At 45.3% G+C, this 23,549-nt stretch overlaps 2 protein-coding genes across 2 annotated transcripts; one reads left to right on the top strand and one right to left on the bottom strand.

Moving 5' to 3' along the window:
• Positions 1–1,553: 1,553 nt before the first annotated feature.
• On the bottom strand, positions 1,554–3,716 carry LOC105564095 (phosrestin-2). The gene is made up of 2 exons (XM_012016208.1): positions 3,333–3,716; positions 1,554–3,062 (listed from the first exon to the last, which is right to left on the bottom strand). The coding sequence occupies exons 1-2, from the start codon at positions 3,638–3,640 to the stop codon at positions 2,231–2,233; spliced, it is 1,140 nt and encodes a 379-aa protein (XP_011871598.1). The 5' UTR covers positions 3,641–3,716; the 3' UTR covers positions 1,554–2,230.
• Positions 3,717–5,330: 1,614 nt separating this feature from the next.
• Positions 5,331–10,184, top strand: LOC105564094 (erythroid differentiation-related factor 1). Its single transcript, XM_012016207.1, has 9 exons — positions 5,331–5,467; positions 5,838–6,876; positions 7,004–7,417; positions 7,491–8,276; positions 8,352–8,528; positions 8,603–8,973; positions 9,101–9,419; positions 9,509–9,800; positions 9,910–10,184. The coding sequence occupies exons 1-9, from the start codon at positions 5,408–5,410 to the stop codon at positions 10,049–10,051; spliced, it is 3,600 nt and encodes a 1,199-aa protein (XP_011871597.1). The 5' UTR covers positions 5,331–5,407; the 3' UTR covers positions 10,052–10,184.
• Positions 10,185–23,549: the final 13,365 nt, after the last annotated feature.

Raw genomic sequence — 23,549 nt, 5'->3', positions numbered from 1 at the left:
CCGAAAACCCGCCACCCTCGCGCGTCCTTGGGCCCACATACCCCGGTCGTCGATCGGGTCGATAGCATTCGTCGGGCACCACGCCGCGTCTCGCCCCCGCCGAGCGAGGACACCTCGAAGGATGCTCGAAGGAGAGGTCGGGAGTCTCGCGAGTTTCGTGCCGACCGCGAGATGGGAAAGAGAGATCGCGCGAGGGCAGGCGGGGGACGGGGAGGAGAGAAAGAGGGATCCGGCGTGCGAGCGGCGGCCGCTGGAAGGGCGGAGGGCTCGTTGTTGTCGGCGGCGGCAGCGGCGGCGGCGGCGGCGGCGGCGGCGGCGATGGCGGGGCACGAGGAAATCGATGCCGACGTCTGGGGCTACGAGAGGAGGTTTCCGCGCGAGGGCTCGGCGGCGCGAAACGGAGCGGACGAGCGAGGGACAGCCTTGCGCGGCGACCTCGCGTCTGTTTTCAAAGGAGAAGGAGGTCAGGTAGACCTCTCTGCGCGTGTAAATGTTACTCACACACTCGGCCTTCGGAGTAGCTCACAACAGTCGCCGCCTCCTCCTCGTCGTCGTCGTCGTCTCGCTTGGTACCGACGTCGCGTACGAGGGTTGAGGCTCCCGGGCGCGGTGATGCGACGCGATAACGTTATCCGGCGGTGACACCGGCAGCCGCTCTCTCTCTCTCTCTCTTTTCCACGCGGTATCCTATCCCGTACGACACTCCGCGCGACACTGCTCCGTGACAGACCGGGAGAGATTACTACCTCGCCTGAGTGGGTGTAGGGCGCCGGAGGAGGGGGCGTCGCATCCGCGAAGAACGTACGAAGAAGGGAAGAAGGATAAAACCAGCCGAAACCACCACCTCGATCTCTCGCTCCGTTCGCGCGGGTGTCTCGAGCCTGACTGACACTCGGCTGCGAGGCTCGCCACCGCTCGACCGACCCCTTCGCACTCGCTCTTTCTCTTCCTCTTTCTCCCCTCTACCTATATCCTCGTCTAGCTACCGCCGTGCCGTCGCCGCGTCTCTCCCTCGCACCGATCGCTATGGTGTTTTCCACGTCCCGCCGCTCTTCGCTCCTCGGGCCACGAGTGGCCCGTAGCGCGTACTCGGTCATGGTTTCCTTCCGTCGACGGCCGTCCGGTGCGTCTTCCGCCACCGACGCCTCCTCGGCGAGAAGCCGGGGATCAGCTTGACACCCCGTGCGCGAGCGGACGAGGTGTCCCTCTCTCTCTCTCTCTCTCTCTCGCGTTTCGGGCCCCAAAGTGCCGGAAGAGAGACCGAGATCCACCCTTCCCGGTCCCGAGATACGGCGGGGATCCGCGCGGGTTTAATTGACGAAGAGGAGCGCGAGCGGGGGATGAATCTGTATTCTTAAGGCCCGGTCTACAATGAGTTGTTAGTCGCTAGTCAGAAGTCGGAACTATATGTCGGTCCTTTTTCTTCCACCCAGAAAGGAAAAGGATCAACATATAGTTGCGACTTCTGACTAACGACTAACGACTCATTGTAGACCGGGCCTAAACGATACTTCCTCCCGGGGACCCGATGTCACGCACAGACGACGAGAGTCTAACCGAGAAAGAAACGCTTGTCCTTTATTGACCTAACAAAGTATGTACATTTCGTAGCGACCGTACGACTAAATTTAAGAGCGCACTTGGGGGAGGGGGGGAAGGGAATCGGACGGACACCCTGACGCGAGTCTTCAGTCGCGGGCCTCGCGCGGGGAGATTAAAGAATTTAATTACCCCGCAGGTGCGGCTGGATGCTCGTTACAATTTCGCATTTTGTATCGCAACAATCTACGCGTACGCGTCCGATAGGCTATTTCCTGAAAATTAATTAACGCGAGATAGGCTGCTTATGCGTATAAATAAACTGGGGGGGGAGATTATGTAAATAAACTACAAACGTGTTCGAAAATGTCGGCGGGATTAATTAATCCGGCGCTTTTTACATGATTCATGTGCAGAAAGTAGCCTCGCATTAATTAGCATCGTTTATATCTGTTGCGATGTATTTATGATAAGAGATATCGATTCGACTGGCAATATCAGTAGTCGAGACGAGTTCTGGGAGATATCAGTAGGTACGTTCGACGTGTCGCGACGCTCTTTAGATGCCTTTCGGATGTCAGCGCCGTACTCTGTGCTCTGCATCCTCGATACGCTAATCGGAAAGTCGGGCGCGAGAAGCGATTGGAGCGGTGGCTCGGGCGACGATCCCGCAGGACGCTGAAATGTTGATCTAGAAAGCGACTTTCTCGTCGGCCTTCTCGTGCGGGATGTCCTCGATCAGCACGCTGTCCGTCGGGACTAGCTTGACCCGATCGGACGGCTTGGGCCTCATCAGGATGAACGGCAGCTCGGCGGTGAGCTCGCCGCCCAGGGCGCCCAGGTAGAGCTTCACCTTAACGGCGTAGGACACGATGATGCCGAAGGAGTCGCGCACGTCCGGCGAGGTGAGCAGGGTGCTGGACGCGAGCTCGCCCTCGTCCCGCTTCATCAGGCCGTCGAGGGCGACGCCGCGGCGTTCCTTGTTGTTCACCAGGGTGGGCTTGAGGTAGAGCACCTTCTGCAGATTCGAGCCGGGGTCGATCGGGCAGCCGTCCTGCGTCTCGATCGCGTCTATCACCGTCCGGAACTGGCCGTTCTGGAAGATGACCACGTCGATGCCCTGCTGCACCAGCGCCTTGATCTTCTTCACCACCTTGTTGCTGTTGTTGCGCACGCACACGTTGATGGCGATCATCTCGCCGTGATGGTACAGCTGCTTGTCCAGGGTGACCTCGAGCTCGAGCTCGCCCGGGCTCATGAGGAAGTCCTTGCGCACCACGGTGCACGGCTGGCGGCCCTGCTTCGTGGGCGCGTACTGGATCTTGCGGACGCCCATGAGGACGGTGCTGCGCTTGTGGGTCACGTCGGTCTCCGTCTCGCCGCAGTACACCTTCACGTAGTAACTCACGCCGCACGGCTCGCCGGTCTCCTCCGGCCCGGGCTGAAGAGTCACGCTGCACGGCGCGCTCTGCGGGAACGCGAAGGTGAAGGGTACCGCGTTCGAGCCCAATTTCTTCAGCAACCTGTTCCAGGGAGACATACCGAATCTTACAGTTTATCCGCAGGCGGCGAGTTTTGTTAGGAAACGGGCAGCTTCGTCCCGCCCGTTTAGTCTCCGGGAATTTTTGAGAACGACGCGAAGGAAGAAATTAAAATTGAAAATCAACTTTGGGATGTTAGACTTTTCAGACGTTGTTAGATGCTGATTGACTCGCGCTTAACTGTTTAACGTGTAACGCACACGTGGGATCATTTCACGCCTCTGGGTATCGTTAATTGGTATTCGTCCTGACCTGTCCTGCAGCTTGGTAGGACTGGATTCAGGCTTCTTCATCTGCGGGAAGATCTGCTCCGACGCCAAGAAGAGATCCTTTTGGAAGTTGAGCCCCATCACCTCGTCCTCCTCGCGGCCGTACCGGAAGCTGCACAGCAGCTGGCACCACACCTTCCTGCCGCTGTCCACGTATTCCGGACTGACCAGGACTACCCCGTCGATCGGCTCGGTGCCGGACAGGTAGTCGATGAAGTCGCGTTTGCCCAGATAGACGGCGAGCTTGCCGTTGGGCGAGCATTTTTTGTAGACCTTGAAGTTCGCCACCATGGTGAAAATTCCCTTGTCTCTTCGGGGAGGACGAGTGGATTCGCTGAGCAATGGCTCGGGCACTTATATACCGGGTATATACAGTGACGCGTGATAGACTTCTAGGGCTTCCTAAGGCGTTTAGAAGCGCGGATGAGACGCCTGAGGTTGCGCTCACGCGACAGTTTTCTACGTTTCCGAGATATTTGTATGGATTATTTATGACGCTTCGCTCATACTTTTGGCGAATAAATAATTTAATTTTCGAGAGTGTCGCGTTGCGAGAGAGAGACAACATTTTCATGAAATATTACTTACAATAATTTCTTGATTTGAGAACATTGTAATTTGTGGTACTATTTTGTAGGTATTTTTACAAAAAAATTAATGTTTCAACGAAGATATAAAAATTTCTACAAATTTCTATTTCAAGTCAACTTTTTGTAGTTATTTATAGAAATTTTTTCGCTAGGGGGGAGAGAGAGAGAGAGAGAGAGAGAGAGACCCTGCCGGAAATAATTCTATAAAAATCTACAAGAAAATTAAATATAACTGCCAGAATCTACATATAAAATTCTACGTAAATTTAAAAAGTGTTATGAAAATCAATATGAAAATGCTAGAATTGGAACACTTTTGTTAATTTCTGTAATATTCTACAAGTAAGCAGATGTTTTAATTCTTTAAGATTTTGTTGTTTCACAAATTTTTAAAACCAGTAAAATTTTGTACTAATTTTTACAAAATTGTACATTTTCATGAAATATTACTCACAATAATTTCTTGATTTGAGAACATTGTAATTTGTGGTACTATTTTGTAGATATTTTTACAAAAAAATAAATGTTTCAACGAAGATATAAAAATTTCTACAAATTTCTATTTCAAGTCAACTTTTTGTAGTTATTTATAGAAATTTTTTCGCTAGGGGAGAGAGAGAGAGAGAGAGAGAGAGAGAACAGCATGACTTCATCCGCGTGTACACGTACGTGTTCTTGCATAATATTGTTTAAAGACAATGATAACGTAACTTCGTGACTTTGGCTCGCCTGATTGATCTTCGAGTTTCTTAGGCTTCACTTCAACGTCGTAGGCTACAGTCTTAGGGCAGTATTATATGTTCTCTCTTTCTCCCTCGCCGAAACTTGTTTACCAAGAAGTGAATTTTCTGCTCGATCGGAAGACGTCCTTTCCTCTGGTTTCACCGTTCTTGTTATTTTACAAAAAAAAACCTCAAAAACTCAAAACAAAATGACAGACACACGTGTCGTTGCGGTATAATCGTTTTCACTTTCTCTTCCCAGTTAAAAATGTAATAAAAAAAGATATGCAGAAAGTCTAGAAACTAGAATTTAAATTTCATCCATAAAACAAAACCAATCAATTAGAAATTGCAAAAAAATATACGAAGGATAATAGAGAAGCATAAATTTTCACATCAAATTATAATTGTATATACACGCATATCTTTTTAGTTAATTTTTGTTCGTCTTGTCTCGCTTTGTATAAAACTTTTATGCAATTTAAAAAAATTAAAAATTCACCTAGAGACCTGAGTGAATTTTTAAAATACGTAAAAGTTATCTCGGCTTGTAATAATGGAGGAAACTAATATTTCAACGACCGATTGTGTTATCGACAGAGCAAGCCATATCTGATAGTTGTATCAGTTTGCGTCGCCCGGACTCGGGACGCATGCTCCGTCCCTCCAGTGCCTTTCTGCATCCTTTTAGAAAGTTCTGGGCGCAGTGAATGTTTTGCAGTCACATGTGGTTGTGATGCACGAAGATGTCGAAGAATTCAGCCGGAGAGAAGCCGCTCTCTGACTCGGATATCATTGACGTCGCGGTGAGTTTATTGCAAATGTTACCAGCGTTTCGATATGTGTGACATTTCGCTTAATCAAAATTAATATAATCCGCAGAGGAGTTACGTTAGTGTCAGAATATAATTAAATAAATGATTTCCACGGTAATCCATGGTAATCCAAAATATGAAGACGACCCTTAAAACTTCAGTGCCTTTTTACATATTTTCTTTTAATTCAAGTACGACATGTGAAGATGACCTTCAGTATTTCAGTTTCCGGTAATTTAAGTGCGCTACGTGAGAGGATGATCTTCAACACCTTCGCATCTCTTTTTAATTTGAGCGCGAAACAAGTTGGCGATACAAGGAAATCACGTAAGGAATTAACAACTAATTTTGTGTGTGACAGATGAAGTCAATGGCTCTGGCTTTACCGCCGGACTCGCCGAAGAAACCCGTGAAATCAAACGCGGTGGTCAAGTACTCTGCGGTCCAGACACCAGCGACGTACGCTCAGTTGCAATGTAACACCGACCTAAACCTGCCGCCCAGCAACTGGCTCAGCAGCACGGTGGAAAGTTACGGTCTGCAAAACGTTTGGTCTCAGAGTACTGGATTCTCCAGCTTTCGCATGGCGCACATGTTCCCCGATTGCGTCGGCGAGGTGGACGTGGTGTCGGACGCGGAGAATATAAAGAAGTTACTTAAGCTGCCTTACAATCACGACGGGATCTCGATGATGGTGCACCGTATCGAAAACACATTGTTGCTCGACAACTTTGACATATACAAGTACCTGCTGAGGCAGGCCGAGAGTGACTGGGAATGGCTGAAGGAGTTCTTCTACGAGCACATTTTCCACAACCTCGGCGACAAGGAGAAGCGCCTCTTTCGCAAGGAGTACAGCAGGAATAGCCTGCAGCAGAGGAACCTAGTTTCCAAGTTTTTGTATCATTCCATAGTGCTGGCTGACAAGAGCAAGGAGTGCGAGAAACCACAGCTGCCTGTGAAAACGTTGGAGCCGTGTTTGCCCGAGCCGACGCAGGAGGAGAAGGAGCCAGATCCGAATTGCAACCACAACTTCGCGCGGAACGTCGTGTGGACGTTCGAGAACATACAGATGCTCGTTGGAACGGACATGCCGATATTCGGCGGTCAGACACATCCGTGCATAAGTCTGCGACTAAGAGACATGACGAAGCCTATCAGCGTCTTAACGGGAATAGACTATTGGCTGGACAATTTAATGTCCAACGTTCCGGAAGTGGTCATGTGTTATCACTTGAATGGTATCGTGCAGAAATACGAGCTGATAAAAACGGAAGACCTGCCAAATTTAGACAATTCAAAGTTCAGTCCCAAAGTGATTCGAGACGTTGCTCAGAACATCTTGAGTTTCCTCAAAAATAATGCAACGAAAGCTGGTCACACTTATTGGTTGTTTAAGGGTGCGTTTTGAGCTTGTTATATAATGACATTGACCGAAAGTGTTTTATATTATGTTATTAATTGTGTCTAATAATTTACATTGGCTGGCAGATGTTTCATTCGTGTGTAACATATTTTTCTCACCAGGTAAGGATGACGATGTTGTGAAGCTATATGATTTGACATCATTGTGCAGCGACGTTTCGGAAGAGAAGGGACAAAATCCCTTCACCGTGCCTGTCGCAATGTTGTTATACAGAGTAGCTCGCAACATGAAATATTCTCCCGACTACCATCGCTACCAGGGTACGATCAGAATGCTGCTGAAAAATTGCGTTCAGTTGCTGGCCAAGGAGAAGTATCCGCAGATCGTTACGTCCGCGCATTTTATGCTCTCCGACTTGTACATACCGTCGGATACAGATCCAGCCAGTCCAGGCCTGTCGGATCAAAGCGACGAGGAGGACGTTCACAGCGAGTGTGGTGCGAGTCAAGAAAACGAAAAGGAGGAGGAGGAGGAGGAAGAGACCTGCGCGATCAAGTCTTTGATTCTGACCAACAGTAAGTAAGCCTGACCTGGATTCCGTTTTTACAACCGTTTTTTAGTGAAAATTAATATCGATCGTTTTTACAGTGAAAGAGCAAGTGGAACGTGAGCAACCAAAGTACAAGGCACCTCCGATGACCGGTACTATAGAAGAGAGATGTCTGTCTGGACTAGAACACGTTACGCACGGACTCGAATGCCTTCAGTATTTCCCGACCGATGACAGCAACGACGAGGAGCAGAAGAAAGCGGAGGAATATGAAAAGGAGAAGCGAAAATATGAGGAGATGCATCCGAACGTAGCGAAACCTTTCCAAGCGATTCCAATGCCTTACACCCCGTTAAATCAACAGGACAAAAGTGCCACGCCCGAAAGAAGCCCGGAGGATCATAGTCCCACGCATAGAAAGAGAAACAAGCAGAGGAAGAAGAAAAGTGAGAAGAACGTTACGAAGGAAGTAGCGAACGTGAACGCTTTGTTGTGTAAACCGAAGACGGAAACCTTGCCAACGTGGCATGCGCCGAAAAAGAGCGACAACATCTGCTGGAACGCCCATCTGAAAACGTTATTATACGAGAAAGCGTCCTTGATATTCGCCGTGCTCGCCGAGAAAGAGTACGTGAATAAGAATTACGGTGCCTCCTTGAGGTACATGCTGGCGGTACTGTACTGCCAGAAGATATTGGAAATTTTCTGCGGTGTAAGAAACGACAAGTCGATCAGTTATCTATTAGGTCGCGCGGGGGACTGTTGCTTTATGGCGGTGCAAGACTGGTACAATGTTGACAAGCACAGAAAGGACTACAATACGAAGAACGAAATGGAGGAGAAAATAGTTGAAGAACTGTTCAGTATGGAGGATTTGGATATGAGTAAATATCGAAATGCATCTTACGATAAAAGAGTTATACGTGAATAAATCGTTACCAATGTGTGTTTCGTTGCAGATGGTGCTGAATTGTTGCCGAACGGATTGGAAAGTCTAGAGTCTACTTTAGTCTCGTCGTATAAATGTTACGAGAAAGCTCTGTCGTTGGAGCCGATGGATAACAAGGATAACTTGTTGAGACGACTGGGGAATATTCACAACGAGTTGGGTGTTCTTTACATGAATCAAGCGGGGTGTACGTAAGCCTGGCATATTTTAACAGGGGGGCAACAAGTACTCGTTCACTGACGAAGAAATTACAAATTGTAGCTCGGTATCAGCAAGCAAATCAAACGGAGCTGTCGAGTTTACCGGACATCACCACGCTTCTAACGCGCTCTCTGACTCACTTGGAGTCCGGCGTTAAAGCCTTCGAGACCGTCCACGACGAGGCGAATCTGGCGCTCTTGCATTCCAACTGTGGCCGGCTTATGCGACTCTGCGCACATATGCACGGCAAAGAGAATGCGCAGGAGCGTCATTTTTACAATAAGGCGCTCGTGAGCTATCAAAAGGCTCTGCAGGTTTTGGGCGAGAGGAAAACTAACCCGGCGATATGGGACACAGTCATGTGGGATTTCTCAACGACGTTGTATACGAAAGCCACGCTATTGCAGGATTATCCTACGGCCGAATACAAAGTACAGTGACTTAACTTAATGCGTAACCTTTTTTTTTATCATTGCATACATGGATTAATAGATTTTTCCCTGTTAAAAATTAAATGATAGGTCAATAAGTAAATTAACGAACTCTTTATTATTGCAGAGTGAAGAGGAATTGGAGAGAGAAATAGTGGATACTTTTCAGAAGGCACTCAAGCACTGTGATATAGATACGCCAGGAACACGTCAGCCGGTTTATCAATTCCGCGCTGCGACCATTCAACATCGATTGGCTTCGTTATACCATCGCATGTACAGAGAGTCCGACTCGGACGCCGATAATAGCAAGAAAAAGACGAATTTGCAGTTGTGCAAATTGTATTACGATAAAGCGGCGAAGCTGTTGCTCTCGTTAGAGCAGAGCACGGAATGTTTGACGGTTCAAATGGAAAGAGTCGCCCTGGCGGAATACCAAGCGCGTAGTACGTACTTTTTTTCTTCTCGCAAAGTTATCATTCTTTCCGTCGTTCGCTTTTCTTTTTGCCGTGACAAAAATTTTGATTTTTTTCAGATGGCACTAATTTCAATAGTAAATTAAAAGCGTACCAAAACGGTCTGGAGTTAATTTTACAATGTACACCTATTATGGAAATTTTATGCGAACGAAGTAATGCGACAAAACCAAAAATACTCGATAATAAAGCGGAGGACGATAACGCCGAGCTTGAGAAAGTGACCGAAGAACAAAAGTTGGTCGAAGAGGAGGAAAACCTCGTAGTTCTATTGGAACAAAGATTACAGTTTCTTTTACTATCATTAACGAAGTTATTCATGAGCAAAAGTCCTATGCATAATAAAAAAGAGTACGTTGCTCTTAAAATTTATATGTTGCAACTAATACTCTAACAATTGTATAAAGGATCATATTTCGGTATTTTTCATTATTTTAATACGCCTTTTTTTATATTTCAGGCACGAGAAGCTCGCAAAGCTGTACAAGCAGTGTTACGTCCATACGTTACGACCGAATGCAATGTCGGGATTTACTTTAGTAAAACACGTGACAAAAATTCTACAAGATCTCGACAATATGTTAAAGCAAATGGAATGTTAAAGTATAAATGAACGCCGTGTACAACTAGTAACTTAGGAAAATGTATATATACGATATGAGAGATTGTTTTTTAACCTTTTAAAATGATACAATGTGTATATAAAGGAAATAAAGGATGTGTATATACAGGAAATAAAGGATACTATATATTCATTGTTATACAATCAAATTGCGATAAAACTGTTGCGAGACCGATCGATCTTTTTTATCTCATCAGTGCAGCTATTGAAAAACACTTTTACCCTAACATGTAAATCCAATCAATCTCGTATAAAACCGAGGTATAGATGGGATTAGAGAAGGAGGGGTCGGGGATTCGACAGAATCCGCCAATTACAATTCAACCGCTCTCACGTAGCCCACGCGTTACCTCGAATTCATAATGAATTAATATTAAATTCCTTCCCCCAATAGTCCCCTTCCGTTTCTTATCAAGCCTAATTAGCATCTAATTTTACCGAGGGTCTTATCTGGCGACAGATTGAGGAGACGTCGGAGTAGCATTTTTAATTAAAATAAAGGTAAGGTCGAAAGGTGAAGTTAAAGCTTAAATCTATTGCCAAGGTCGGGGGTTCCGTACGTGTTCCTCCCGTACGTGCCTCCATGTATCCTTGTCCTCGGAAAGACGGATGGCGGTACGAGAGTTTGAATGAGTCCCGATATATAAGTTTCTGATATATACGAGCAGGCGGGATTGCGCTCGACTCGGCCCGGTCGAGCGAAAACTCGATAAAAAACTCATTTATTAGGGAATACGAGATGAACCATTGTTGCGTGGCCGAGAACCGCCTGGTCCAAGATTAAAGGCAGCGTACCCTGGGGCGAATCACCGCTGTGAACTCGATTGTGCGTATGTATATTGGGAATGTTCCACGTCAGCGAGAGCTCACTACAAGATCGCTTTCATTAAATATCGGATATACAGGGTGTTCCAGGAGGAAAGGTCAATATCCTGGGAGGTGATAGTATCGGTCGTTTTAAGCGAAAATGTTCATATGAATATACGTCCCATTCCCCACTGTTTCCGAGATAGAGCTACTTGAATGTCTCGTGTATCTACTTTTTTTTCTGTACACTTCACCCTTCATCCAGCCTCATAAACGTCCGCGGGAATTTACTCTTATACGTCCGTTGACTGTTTTGCCGATAACACTATAGAAATGTTCAAAATGCCTCGCATATTCACAAATGTCGAATATTGCAGATATTCTGCGATGGTGCCCTAGCGAAAAAAATTTCTATAAATAACTACGAAAAAATTGACTTGAAATAGAAATTTGTAGAAATTTTTATATCTTCGTTGAAACATTAATTTTTTTAAGACGTCTTTCGACGCCCGTCACGGATTGAGGGAGGTCCCAGGTTCGAATCCTGGCTGAGGTAATTTTTCGCAATAAGAACTTTAATTGCCAGATACGGTCAGTAAAAAATCACTGATGTTATTAATTACTGCTGGCCACTTTTAAGAATATTCTTACTAGTTGATTAATTTTTTTGTAAAAATATCTACGAAGTAGTACCAAAAATTGCAATGTTCTCGAATCATAAAATTATTGCAAGTAGTATTTCATGAAAATGTACAATTTTGTAAAAGTACAAAACTTTATGTGTGTCTCACAGAGATCTTTTGTATCTTCGCAAACTGTATGTTGCATGTGGGCGTACTTTTCCGTTCAATTTGAAAGAAACGTCAGCTTTAGTGCGAATCAAGTATAAAGAGTAATCTACAATGTGTTTTTTGCGTCTAGAAACATTCTATTTTGTAGCCAATATATACGTTTAAAAAATTTGTGCGAGTTGATAAATTGTACATTATACATTGCACATTCGTAAATTGCCGACTAATGTTTAAGGGTGTTGATTTGCTTATATAAAATAGAACGTTTCTAGATGCAAAGAGCACATTGTAGATTAGGTTTTAGGCTAAATAGTGATATAACTAATTAACGGTATAAAGAAAACTTTCTAAACTGTATAATATTATATAATAAATATATGTGAGCGAATATATATGTATGTACATATAACTTATATATATTTTTTATATTGATCTAAAAGGCACGCATATAATTTATGCAATATATAAGCGGATAAAATATACACCGAATGGAACGGAACAAGGAGAGGGACAATTCACGTCCAGTTCTAAAATTTTCTCTTTTGCGAGCGATTTTCTTCGACACAATAAGCTTTGCTATCCCAATATATCGACAGAACTCGACAAAGGATTTTCAAATTAAGTATTTACATCATAATACACGCCCATACCTTTTCTACATTTCTGTCGCAGTTGTCTACCGAAATGCACACACGTTCATGTGATTTTTAATCTTGATTTATAAGCCAATGAAGAGAGCACATGACGCTATTCTAACAAATCATATCTTCAGCACCAATTTTACTAAAATTTTATCGATTTCTATAGTGTGCATCGTTTTTATCAATCAAATCTCGATTTAATAAATTATATTAACTTCATCCGCATAGTGAATCCCATAATTTCGCAATAGCGAAGGATTAAACCCGTAGTATCCCCAGTGAGAAATGATTCGTCGATCAATGTCGAAATGGTGTCGAATCGACATCGACACCGTCAAATTGACGTCGATTCGACATCGCTTCGCCATCGATCGACGAGTCATTTCTCGCTGGGTCATCGCTTCGTTTCTTCACCCAAAGAAGCCTCGAAGATCGATACAAATGTCGCGATCGGACATCGATCGACTTTGCTCCTGCAAAAAGAGCCAGTGCTTCCATCATGTTTAATTGCGAAAGTACCGATCTGAGGTTTTCTTTGAGGTTCCGCGATAGGATGCGTTTTTCTGGGGAGCAGGTTGTCAACCTACTGACCAACCCTCAAACTGGAGGGTCAAACCCCAAAGGGGTGCATGTGGCAGAGGATACCATGGTCGCAACTTCCCTCCGGGAGCTATCGTACTCGATTTAAAAGCCTTCTGGTTGCATTTGAACTCTTCGAATCATCAGAGCAGAGAACGTCTCCCTGCGCCACGCTCGCGAGTCCAAACGGATTCCTGCCAAGGACATCCGGTACGCCCGACGAACGCGCGTGCGGCATGCATATCCGAGTAATATACTGCGAATTGTTGCGGGCGGTAGGCAAAGGCAATCGCGCCGGTGCTCTCGCTTGATTAATTTTAACGAAGGTAGGGACCAATCCATCGCACGGACGACAGCGACGGCGGCGGCGGCGGCGGTCGACCGGCCGAAGATCGATGAACTACGAGCGGGTGTCCGTCTGGCCCGCCGAGATATAACAATTCCAGCTGTCAGTCGCATCCCTCACGCTCGAATAGATTCGACTCCGGAAGAGGAGAGGACGGCACCGCCGGAGCGTATGTCAAAGACAAAACAAAAGGAACAGGCGGAAGAGGGTCGGTCGATTCGCCTCCTTCCTGTTTTCATTCCCCCGCCCGTTCCTGATTTCGTACCCTCGCGGAATCCCGGCGGCACGGACCTTCCGGATTCGCCGATGTAAACGGCGGTGTCCCCCCCGGAAACCGACTACCAGAAAGCTCGGCTAAATCGTTGCATAGAAATTCTCGATTCTCTGTTTTTCAGCGTAACCGTTGACCGTCGACTTTATCAGGTGCATGCGATAATTGAATAAAGCGTTGCTTTACTTTCTTTCTCTCGATAAAAATCGGATGGTAAGGAATACCTACATTTATTGAAATGTATGTTTTAATTTGTTTATTATTTTTTAAATTTAAGTTGACAAGCTATTAGGAGCCACCTAACGAATAATTTTCTTGAGTAAAGTAACATGTTTTTGGATTAAGATATTTTTTTTTATCAGTGCATACATTTAACTAGTAGTTTTTTGAAATTTTACCATAGTACTCTCATAAAATTCTCCAAAATGTCAAATCGTCCCACGATCACATGATTTTCAGGATAAATTTTAAGAGAAAATTCTTTCCGTGTAGTAGTACGTGGAAGTCTGTGGCCCCAGTGATCACGAAAGGGTTAAATACATCTTTCGAAGAAATTTCCTTCGAGATGTCATCGAGATCTCGAGATCGCGACATTGCGATTCGGTATCGATGTTGCACGACGTTGCGGTTAAATATCTGCCAAGCGAAGACGCGACCCACCGAAATCCACCATTTTTAATGGAACGTACTTGACGGGGGGGATGACAGGTGTCGCGGAAATGTGCGCTGCGGATAGTTGGGATATATCGCGATTTATTAAAAGATAAACTACGATGTGTAACGATTCGATCGATCATTCGCTTGACATAATATCATCGATTTCTTCGTGATGAACGGCGCTGATAGTCGCCGTCTTTTTGTGGCCGAGAATTGTGAGCGTTAATTCTCCAAGGATAGCAAGATAAATTCGAGAAAAACGTATGTGTAGGAAATAGTATAATAAAAAGGAACTGGAGATGTCTTAAAAATATTACATACATTCCATGAACAGATTCAGACTTGGGACAAGTCGGATAAGTTTGAAAAAATGTTTATAATAAAAAGGAAAAGGTAATTCCGTTTATCGGAATCCCCTCCCTCCAACAAAGATTTTCAAAACTGTAACAGGTTACTCCGCGGAAATTAAATTCCACACATATATATATGAAATATAAAGATATACGCGTGTATATGTTGTGAAATGACATTTTTATCGCGTCTCCCCGCGTCATTTTGCACACCGACTCCTCCCGAGGGATTATTTGAGGGAATTTCTGTTCGGTTGCGACGAATGAAGTCGCGCTTTCGGTAAGAACGCCCTTTTTTTTTATCTTTTCTTCAAGGTTCACCAAAGGTTTTCGCGCGGGGGTATCGCGTTACCCTTGGTTAGTCTTGGGGATGAATCCTCCCCATTTGTCCCCGACGTCGCGTTCGTTATTTGTTCCATCTCGTGGGTCTGGCGAGAGGCGACCTCCCCCTTTCGCCGTGCAAGAGAGGAAACCGTCGCCCGCAGCCGCCGCCGCAAATATTAATCCGCGAAGAAATTCGCCGCGCAGCGGGCCGACCCTGTTCCTCTTCCTCATTCCCTCCTTTCCTCTCGCCTGCCCCATCGCCCCTCGCGCTCTCTCGCGTGCGCGTTTATCCTCCTACCCTCTCTGGATTGAACGCACGCAATTTATGGCCCTGGTACCTTATCTTCTGCACGCTTTCGGATAAAACGGCAGACGCAGTGGCGTAAACAGATGAGGGTGCACTCGGGACGCTCAGCATTTAATCCTCTTATCCGATCTACTTTTATTTCATGCTTAAAACGCAATGTGGATTGCCAACAATGTTCTTAGACGCCGCAATTTTCTTAATTTCCCCTCCCTTTCTCGATAAGCATTTCATTTTGTATGAAATAACGACCGTTTACATTTAGGGAACAAACGTGTACTCGCAGCGAGTTCAAGTTATATTGAAACATACGAGCGTTTAACACTAATCAAACTTTTTAGCCGACATTAACCGGTGTTTTAATAATACGAGCATTTATTTCAATTCGAACGTGTCAAACGTGTATGAGAAAAAGACAGCGAAGTTGATTCCGTCGAACGGAAAGTAATGCATATCCAGGGTTGGAAGTAACTTCGTTAGTTGTAACGGAGTTACAGTTACTTGTTTTTAGTAACTCTAATTTAACTTCGTTACTTTCCCTCCATCTCTAACTGTAACTTAACTCAGTTACATTTTTTCGATAACCAGTAACTAATTTAATACTTACATTAATAGTTACTTTCTATACACACTCTAAGAAATGGTGGTGTGACCTTTCGCCACACCCACGTAGTTAAATAACTCGGTGTGAATTTTAACATCGAAAGTGTAGAAAATCTTTCACACCAACAAACGCGTTGTCAACTTTGATGCTATAGCGCATTTATATTTCTCACAACCTCATTTAGTATAAAAATAAAACAATCTCCCAATAAAATCAATAATTCTTATTCCCCTCTATCGAATTAAAAAAGATTGACTTACTATATTGAGACAAGAGTAACTTATATAAATTATAAACTTATAAATATTATATACTATATTTATTATAAACTCATATAAATGTAAGTTTATATTATATATTCTTGCGTTTAGAATAAATTTTCCCTCCATCTTACCCGCACGAAGGTCGCACCACGATATTTGACAAAAGACAATACAAACTATAATTTTATTCTAAATTTAGTTATTCTTTCTTGATACGCGTTCGCGAAAGTACGGGAAGAAACCGCGATTTTAGAATTGCTAACTTGTAACTGTAACTAGTTACATTTTCAGCGAAACAACTGTAACTCTGTAACTAGATACTTTTATGAAGTAACTTCCCCAGCCCTGTACATATCTCGATTGAGAAAATGCTGCTTTGGAAGATGCTGCTTAGGCCCGGTTTCACCAAACGTTGCTTAACTTTAATTCACGTTTGTCTCTTTCTGACAGTTGGAAAGAGACGAGGAACGAATGAAAGCTAAGCTTAAAGTTACACAACGTTGGTGAAACCGGGCCTTAAACATATTAATCGACAATTCCATCGAGAACCCACAATTTCCTATAAATACCCACTTGACGTCATCGTTAAGTAGCCCAGTTCACGCCTAATAAAGTTCTACGACATTCTCGGCGGTGCCGAATGACGCACTCCGAAAAAATGACGGGGGAAGTGGGGCGGAAAGGCTCCGCCGACGGGCGAAATTGCCGCGAACGAGGCGTGGAATTTCGTGGGGTGCCTCGAACTGATGGCTCGTTTCTTATTCTGCGCTTTATCTACCCATATCAATTAGGTTCTCCGGTGGCGGTGCCCCTCTGTCGGCGCATTCCAACGGCCCTTTCATCGTCGCCTCTTCGCCCGTACCCCCTCGAGACCGTTTTCGCCGTTGCCCTTCGACCTTCGGCTCCTTGGCTATCGGCTCGCTTCCGGCCGATTGGTTTTTCTAAGAGAGAATATTTTCGGCGAGCCTGGCGTTCCATGGCGGCGCGGCTGGCACGCGACCACCCCCGCGTGATAGCGTTCACGGCGGTTCTCCTCAACGTAGGGCACTTCCGGCGATCGTTTTCTCGTCTCTGACGCGAGGTTCGATGCTCGGGAGACCGTGAAATATGGAATTCGACGGGGGGGTTTTTGTAGATCGCCGATAGAACGACGCGGGGAGTTTGCGGCGACGCGAAAAGAAGATACGTTAAACGATTTTAAAGTAACTGCGCGACGGATATTAAAATAAATCCGGACGCTAACTTGAAAAGCGTTTATTGCTTTTGACTTCTAGCAGTTAAAACTGGGGTGATAAAATTATCCTTTAAAAGCCTCTGTCCAGTCTTATTTTTATCTCTATTATCCCTATTTTTATCCTTATATTTTTCTAGTATTTTTTGAACAACGAGAATACTCTTACGTTGCATATTTAACCCTTTAAAGCATGGTGGTAACCCACGTTACCACGTCAACTTCTTTACTTTTTGACCATTTAATTTCTAGTTAACGCATTTAGGTCGGGTTTTTGCATTTTTGGGGTATCTCAGCAATAAAAGAACATAAAAAAAGACCCAGAACCACCTCGGATAATCAAAAACTTCATTGCACAGAAAGGAAAAATAAAAAGATGTATTACAACAGACATTACTTACGGTAAAAACAATACATTTATTATATTGTTTTTACGTTACTCGCGACAACAGTGGACGTCGGCAACAAAATCGGCCCGAAATGTGCAACTTCCAGCCCCGATTTCAAAATACAGTAAACCAATTATCATGCTCTTTTTGGTCTTTTAAAAACATTATTGCACCGTTTATATTGTCATTAAAAGTGATAATATAGGATTATAGGCAACAATTTGGGGGGATTTAAAACTTTATTTTCAATGAAAAAAAATTAAATTAAATTAAAACATTAATTAAATTAAAACATTGAAAAAAGTTAATTAAATTAAAAAATCTGGACTCGACATTAGCGTATAAAGAATTAACGAACAACGCGTTAAATAACACAGTGCAACAAAATTTTGGTCATGATCGCGCCTCATTTTGAAACCTATTCGGCTCACATTCCAAAAGAAACCCGAAAACGCCTTTCATTCCCCTAGGAAAATAGGATTCTGTCCAGGAGATCAAATTTATCATTTTTGTCACATTTCGCTACATTTCTGCCAAAAATACGATACGGCTAGTCTTGTACTGCCGGTTGAGGGTTTATTTCTAGTCAGGCTAGTAGCCAAGACCCAAACGAATCCAACAATGTACAGAAGTCGTGGTTTTTGGGTATAACGTACTGTTAAGGGACCATTTTAAAAGAAAAAGTAGCTGCTTCCAGCGCCTGACGAACAGACCGGGAATGTTCAAAAGTATGAGATGTGTGTTTTGTGATGACAACAAAAAAACATTGGAAAACAAGTAACTATTTTACAGACTGCAAATATTAAATTGCGTTTAATTGCAAAATTTAAACTTTAAAATGCAAAAATTAAACGCAATTTAATATTTGCAGTCTGTAAAATGGTTACTTGTTTTCCAATGTTTTTTTGTTGTCATCACAAAACATACATCTTATACTTTTGAACATTCCCGGTCTGTTCGTCAGGCGCTGGAAGCAGCTACTTTTTTTAAAAAAAATGGCCCCTTAACAGTACGTTATACCCAAAAACCACGACTTCTGTACATTGTTGGATTCGTTTGGGTCTTGGCTACTAGCCTGACTAGAAATAAACCCTCAACCGGCAGTACAAGACTAGCCGTATCGTATTTTTGGCAGAAATGTAGCGAAATGTGAGAAAAATGATAAATTTGATCTCCTGGACAGAATCCTATTTTCCTAGGGGAATGAAAGGCGTTTTCGGGTTTCTTTTGGCACCAGAATGTGAGCCGAATAGGTTTCAAAATGAGGCGCGATCATGACCAAAATTTTGTTGCACGGTGTAATCAAGCAGGTAAGCATCTCCCCGAAAATTCTGATCTGCGCGTCCCGCTCGTAAATAATCGTCGCGAACGCCGCGTTTTCGACGACGGGATACGAACGTCGTCGGCACGATATTCCGCACATATCTTACCGCACGCCGTTAAGTTTGGAAAGTATCGGAACGGCACCTAGGGGGATGAATTATAGCCGCGACTAGACCGGATTATTCTATTACGGCCGGCCGGCGAAGACAAACGCGTTGTAAGGCGGCCAAGAGGTGCTTGTAACGTGCCGTAACATGCGGATTTTAAACGGCACGTTCGCTCCCGCGAACACGTGCGGTTACGTCGACTTGGCGCGACACGGCCGGCAATCTCCTTGCAATTCCGGGGGTGCTGGCATCCACCTACCCACCCACCTGCCGGTGCGCACCGGGGTGCACACCGTGAAATATTGGTTGGTGAACTGCGCTGGTGGTAGGTCGCGCGAGACCGACGAAGGAGAAAGACTGGGCACCCGAGAGAAAGAGAGAGAGAGAGAGAGAGAGAGAGGGGGGGGGGGCGAAAGTTTCATGTGCGTGTTGGAAATTTGAATAAACAGACGGTACGTGTCCGGTTTAAAAACAGCCTCGTTTCGCGAAGGAGGAAACGGGGTACCAAGTTGCGCGCGCCCCCGGCGAGCACTCACGCGAACGTCCGCGTCACTTGATCTCCGTGATTCCGACATCGCGAGTATCTCGCGGACGATCTCGTCGCGCGGGGGCCGAATTTACGTAGCGCGTGCACCAATAGGGTCGCTTTTGGCGAACGGGTAAAAACGTAATTCACGCTTAACGATCGAAAATCAAAAATTTCTCTCTCTCTCTCTCTCTCTCTCTCTCTCTCTCTGTATATATATATCTCTCTCTAGAAATAAAAGTATATATATACACTTTTATTTAACGCTTAGCTAGACGCGGTATGTTCCCGATTAATTCTAGAGCTTCGACGTTAATTATTCCGATTGTGCTCTCGGCGAGTCACAGTTTTTATCTGAAATTAGCTGGAAATTAAGCCGCGCCGGCTGAGAATTATAGATAGCTCTCGATAGTTTTGCGAGAGCACGAGATTACCTCGGTCCGGAATGAAGATTGCGCTCGCGCTGAAAATCGGATTAAAGCACGTCGAAAGGTACGAAGAGCGCGACGGCTGGGCGCAACAAGTAACCGGACGGTAACGCTCTCGCCCGCGCGCGCTCGCAGCTCGCGTTACATCGCGGGTGAAAAAAAAACGCCAGACGTATTTATCGTCCGGTGAGAGATGCCTTTTGATTTATATGACGTACGTCAAACCGAGCGCGAAATTCTCTCGGTCCCATCCCCCGTGCGCGAGCGCGCGCGTTTCACGAAGATTTACCCACCGCGTGCCCCGACAGACGGGACGATAAGTTCTTCTACACCGGCTCCGTTTCTCAAACGTGACAATGACGAATAACGCCCGCGAAAATCGCGCCGCGCGAGATATTAAGTAAACGCGTGATGCTCGGTCCATTGTACGTCACGAACGTAACGTCGGTCCTCGCCGTTTTTCACCGCCTCGCGCGAACCGCGGTTTATCGTTAACGGACCTATCGATCTCTAACTTCGTCATTAACTTTATTACGGCTGCGTCCCTTTCGGAGAACACAGTCGACATTTTTGACACAAATCGACACGTGTCGCTTTCCACGTAGAATTTAATTCAAACTCAATCGACTCTGCCCGGGAGGAGAGTCGGAGTGTGTTTTCGACCGAAGCCCAGATAGCACGAGACACTTCTATGAACATTTTAAGAATATTCTTCAAGAATATTTGGAATATTCCAAATTTTCAAAATCTTCGCCATTTCGCGGTGGCAAACTGTGCTCGAGCATGCTTGACTCGTGCCGATTTGTGTCTCCTAAAAGGAAAGCAGCCTATCACGGCACGTCAAACTCAACAGACACTTTTCGACTCTGCTCGGGATGAGAGTCGGAGTGTGTTTTTGACCTAGAAACGCATCCGCTCCGAGTATTTCGATAGAATCTTTTTCCGACAAAACCTTTTCTCAAAATCTTTGCCATTTCCTGAATCGAAATTTCGGTACTATTTTGACACTTTTAAGGACAATTTACACCTACAGAGACCAGCAATAACCACTTTGATGACATCATATTTTCTATTCCTCCCTTAAATCTTTAATTATAAAAATTTACTTTAGCTCCTACTTAAAAGGGCCTACTTGAATGCTAAATTGGCAAAAATAAAAATTTCCGACACTATCAATTATAAAGTAGGGGTATAAATGTCGTGTCGATTTATGTCTCGTAAATAGAAAGCAGCCTATAACGGCACGTATTTTCGCTCGGACACCGAGAGAAGTATTGTCTTATCGCCCGCGTTCTCGTTTAGTTATTTATTTCATTATCTTATTTATGTTTCGTTTCATTGTCGATCCCTTCGATGTAAGACGCGGCGATCGCTATATCTTGCCACGAGACGTCTTTCGCGAACGTATACGGTCGTTGTTCGCGAAATAAATTCCCGTGCCGTGTCTACGGTCGTAAAAATTTTGTGTATGTTTTATTGCGCCGATACAACGACGGCGCGAAACGTGGTTCGGGATAACCGGGACGGATCAACGATTGAAGGGGAAAACAACGGGTTATTACCGCTACGAGGATCATGTATAATACTTTCGCGGACGACGCGCTGTACATGTATATGTAAAGCGATATTCGACGTTTATATATAGCCGCGGTATTATTAGAGAGCACTCGCGCCGTGAAACGAGACTTTCCGAAAAAGAAGTGCGATTTCCCTACAATTTTCATCATTTTCGCCGGTGAAGTCGTTCAAGTCTCTTGACCTGGAGGGGCTTCGGAACGGCGATTATCTACGATTCCGCCCGCTCCTCGTTGGACGGCTATTAGAGAGCGGCTTTATTCCAGGAGGAACGAGAGCTTAGCCCGCCGCGAAAAGCGCAATCTCGCCCTTAGCGTGCGCCAACGGTCTCATTACATATTTACTGCTAAACGTGGCCGTCTATTTCGCATCGGACATTTGCATCGGGACGTTCACGGTGAATAAATAATACGACACGGGATTAGAGGCTGCCGGTGTCGACGAGAGAGAAAGACTGCGAGAGTCATCGGGATGTAATTAGATATACGTTTGTGATGTAAAACTTTTAGACGCGCCTCGCTTGCCTCCCAGCAAGTCGCAAGTCGCAAGAAATCGATCGATCACGGCCAGATATCAGAAAAATAATAGACCGTCGTTGGCCGATTTCTCGCGGCTTGCGACTTACCGCGTCTATTGTGGAATCAGCCTGAAGCTTAGGGCCTGAGTAGAATGGCTGTCTTGTACTCTTAAGACATCCCTTACGGAGAAAACACTCAAAACCAAAAGGGATAAGACAGTTATTGTGCGTTACTTCAAGACAAAGGCTTAAAACATGAAACATTGTCTTAAGGCTGTCTTAAGAGTGTAAGACAGTCATTCTGCTCAGACTCTTATTCTACAATGGACGCAGGACGCCAAGCCGCAACACAAGAAATCGATCAATCACGGCTAAATATGAGAAGAATGACCGACTGCCATTGGCCGATTTCGTGCGTCGCGGCTTAGCGTCTTGCGTCCATTGTGGAATGAGCTTAACGCGGACGTCGCGACATCCCTTGAAACCCGTACGAGCCTTCAACCTCGGGACTTCAACGTGTTCAACGTTCAGCTGACGATTTCGCACGGAACAATGCGATCGCCCGTGGCTATCGGGAGCGAGCGCGCGGCCGCGCTAATTAATAATGCTCCGCGCTATGTCGGGCGCGATGCACCGCGCGCGAGTCGCCGACAAAACAGTCCCGCATTCCTCGCGAGCAATATCCCCGAAGAGCCCCGCGTTCACCGTACAACCACCATGACACTGCTTGCCCTCCCCCGCCCTTCCCGGCAACAGATTCTAATTCCGGAGCGTCCGGCCGACGTGAAATTCAAATGAATTAATTAATAACGTGGCCACGCCGGCGCGCCCATTTCCGTTTTTCACTTTATCTCTCTTCCTCTCCCCCCCTCCTTCTCCCCTGTCTGTGATTTTGAATCGACCGTCCACGCTGCCGAACCATTAATCTGTACAGGCTGTCTTCCGCGAGCATTTTCCCGGGATCGAAAAATACTTCATAATAAATTTCTGTCGCTCATCGGCGCTCGATGTTTCGCATACGCGACGCGCAGATTTTGCGGGATTTCCAGCATCGCCCGTTGAAGGACGGACGATATTAATTCGCGTTTCAATCGGCGAAACGCTAAAAACGCCCGTAACAGCGTTGAAACGGTGAAAAATTACTCAGGCATTTTCGGGGATACGGGGGCCGCGAGCTTTTACGAGCTTCATTAGAAATAATATTTTGCATTTGCGACGCGTAAATAAATGTATGCTGCTTACTCGGCGGCCGTTGCGCTTGTCGCAACACTGAAAACAGGCGGGACGCGTGTATACATGTTTCATCGTCGCGCGATAGCTCGCGCAACAAAACATTTCGAATTGGCACAAGGAAATAAACCTTCACGCTATTGTAAGACACTCCTCCCCCGACGTAAAACCGGATAGTACGGCTAAGAACGGATGAAATTCAATTCAATTCTCAA

Source organism: Vollenhovia emeryi, unplaced genomic scaffold, assembly GCF_000949405.1.
Source record: "Vollenhovia emeryi isolate VEMERY1.0 unplaced genomic scaffold, V.emery_V1.0 DF939168.1, whole genome shotgun sequence".
NCBI classification, from domain to species: Eukaryota; Metazoa; Arthropoda; class Insecta; order Hymenoptera; family Formicidae; genus Vollenhovia; species Vollenhovia emeryi.
This window is presented reverse-complemented; position numbering and strand designations above follow the sequence as displayed.

Bases quoted from the DNA above. Each gene is read 5' to 3' on its own strand.
- LOC105564095 (XM_012016208.1), bottom strand. From the start codon at position 3,640: ATGGTGGCGAACTTCAAGGTCTACAAAAAATGCTCGCCCAACGGCAAG. The intron at 3,063-3,332 runs GTCAGGACGAAT...TCCCTGGAACAG, and splicing joins CCTACCAAGCTGCAGGACAG to GTTGCTGAAGAAATTGGGCT.
- LOC105564094 (XM_012016207.1), top strand. From the start codon at position 5,408: ATGTCGAAGAATTCAGCCGGAGAGAAGCCGCTCTCTGACTCGGATATC. The intron at 7,418-7,490 runs GTAAGTAAGCCT...TCGTTTTTACAG, and splicing joins GTCTTTGATTCTGACCAACA to TGAAAGAGCAAGTGGAACGT. The intron at 8,277-8,351 runs GTAAATATCGAA...GTTTCGTTGCAG, and splicing joins TATGGAGGATTTGGATATGA to ATGGTGCTGAATTGTTGCCG.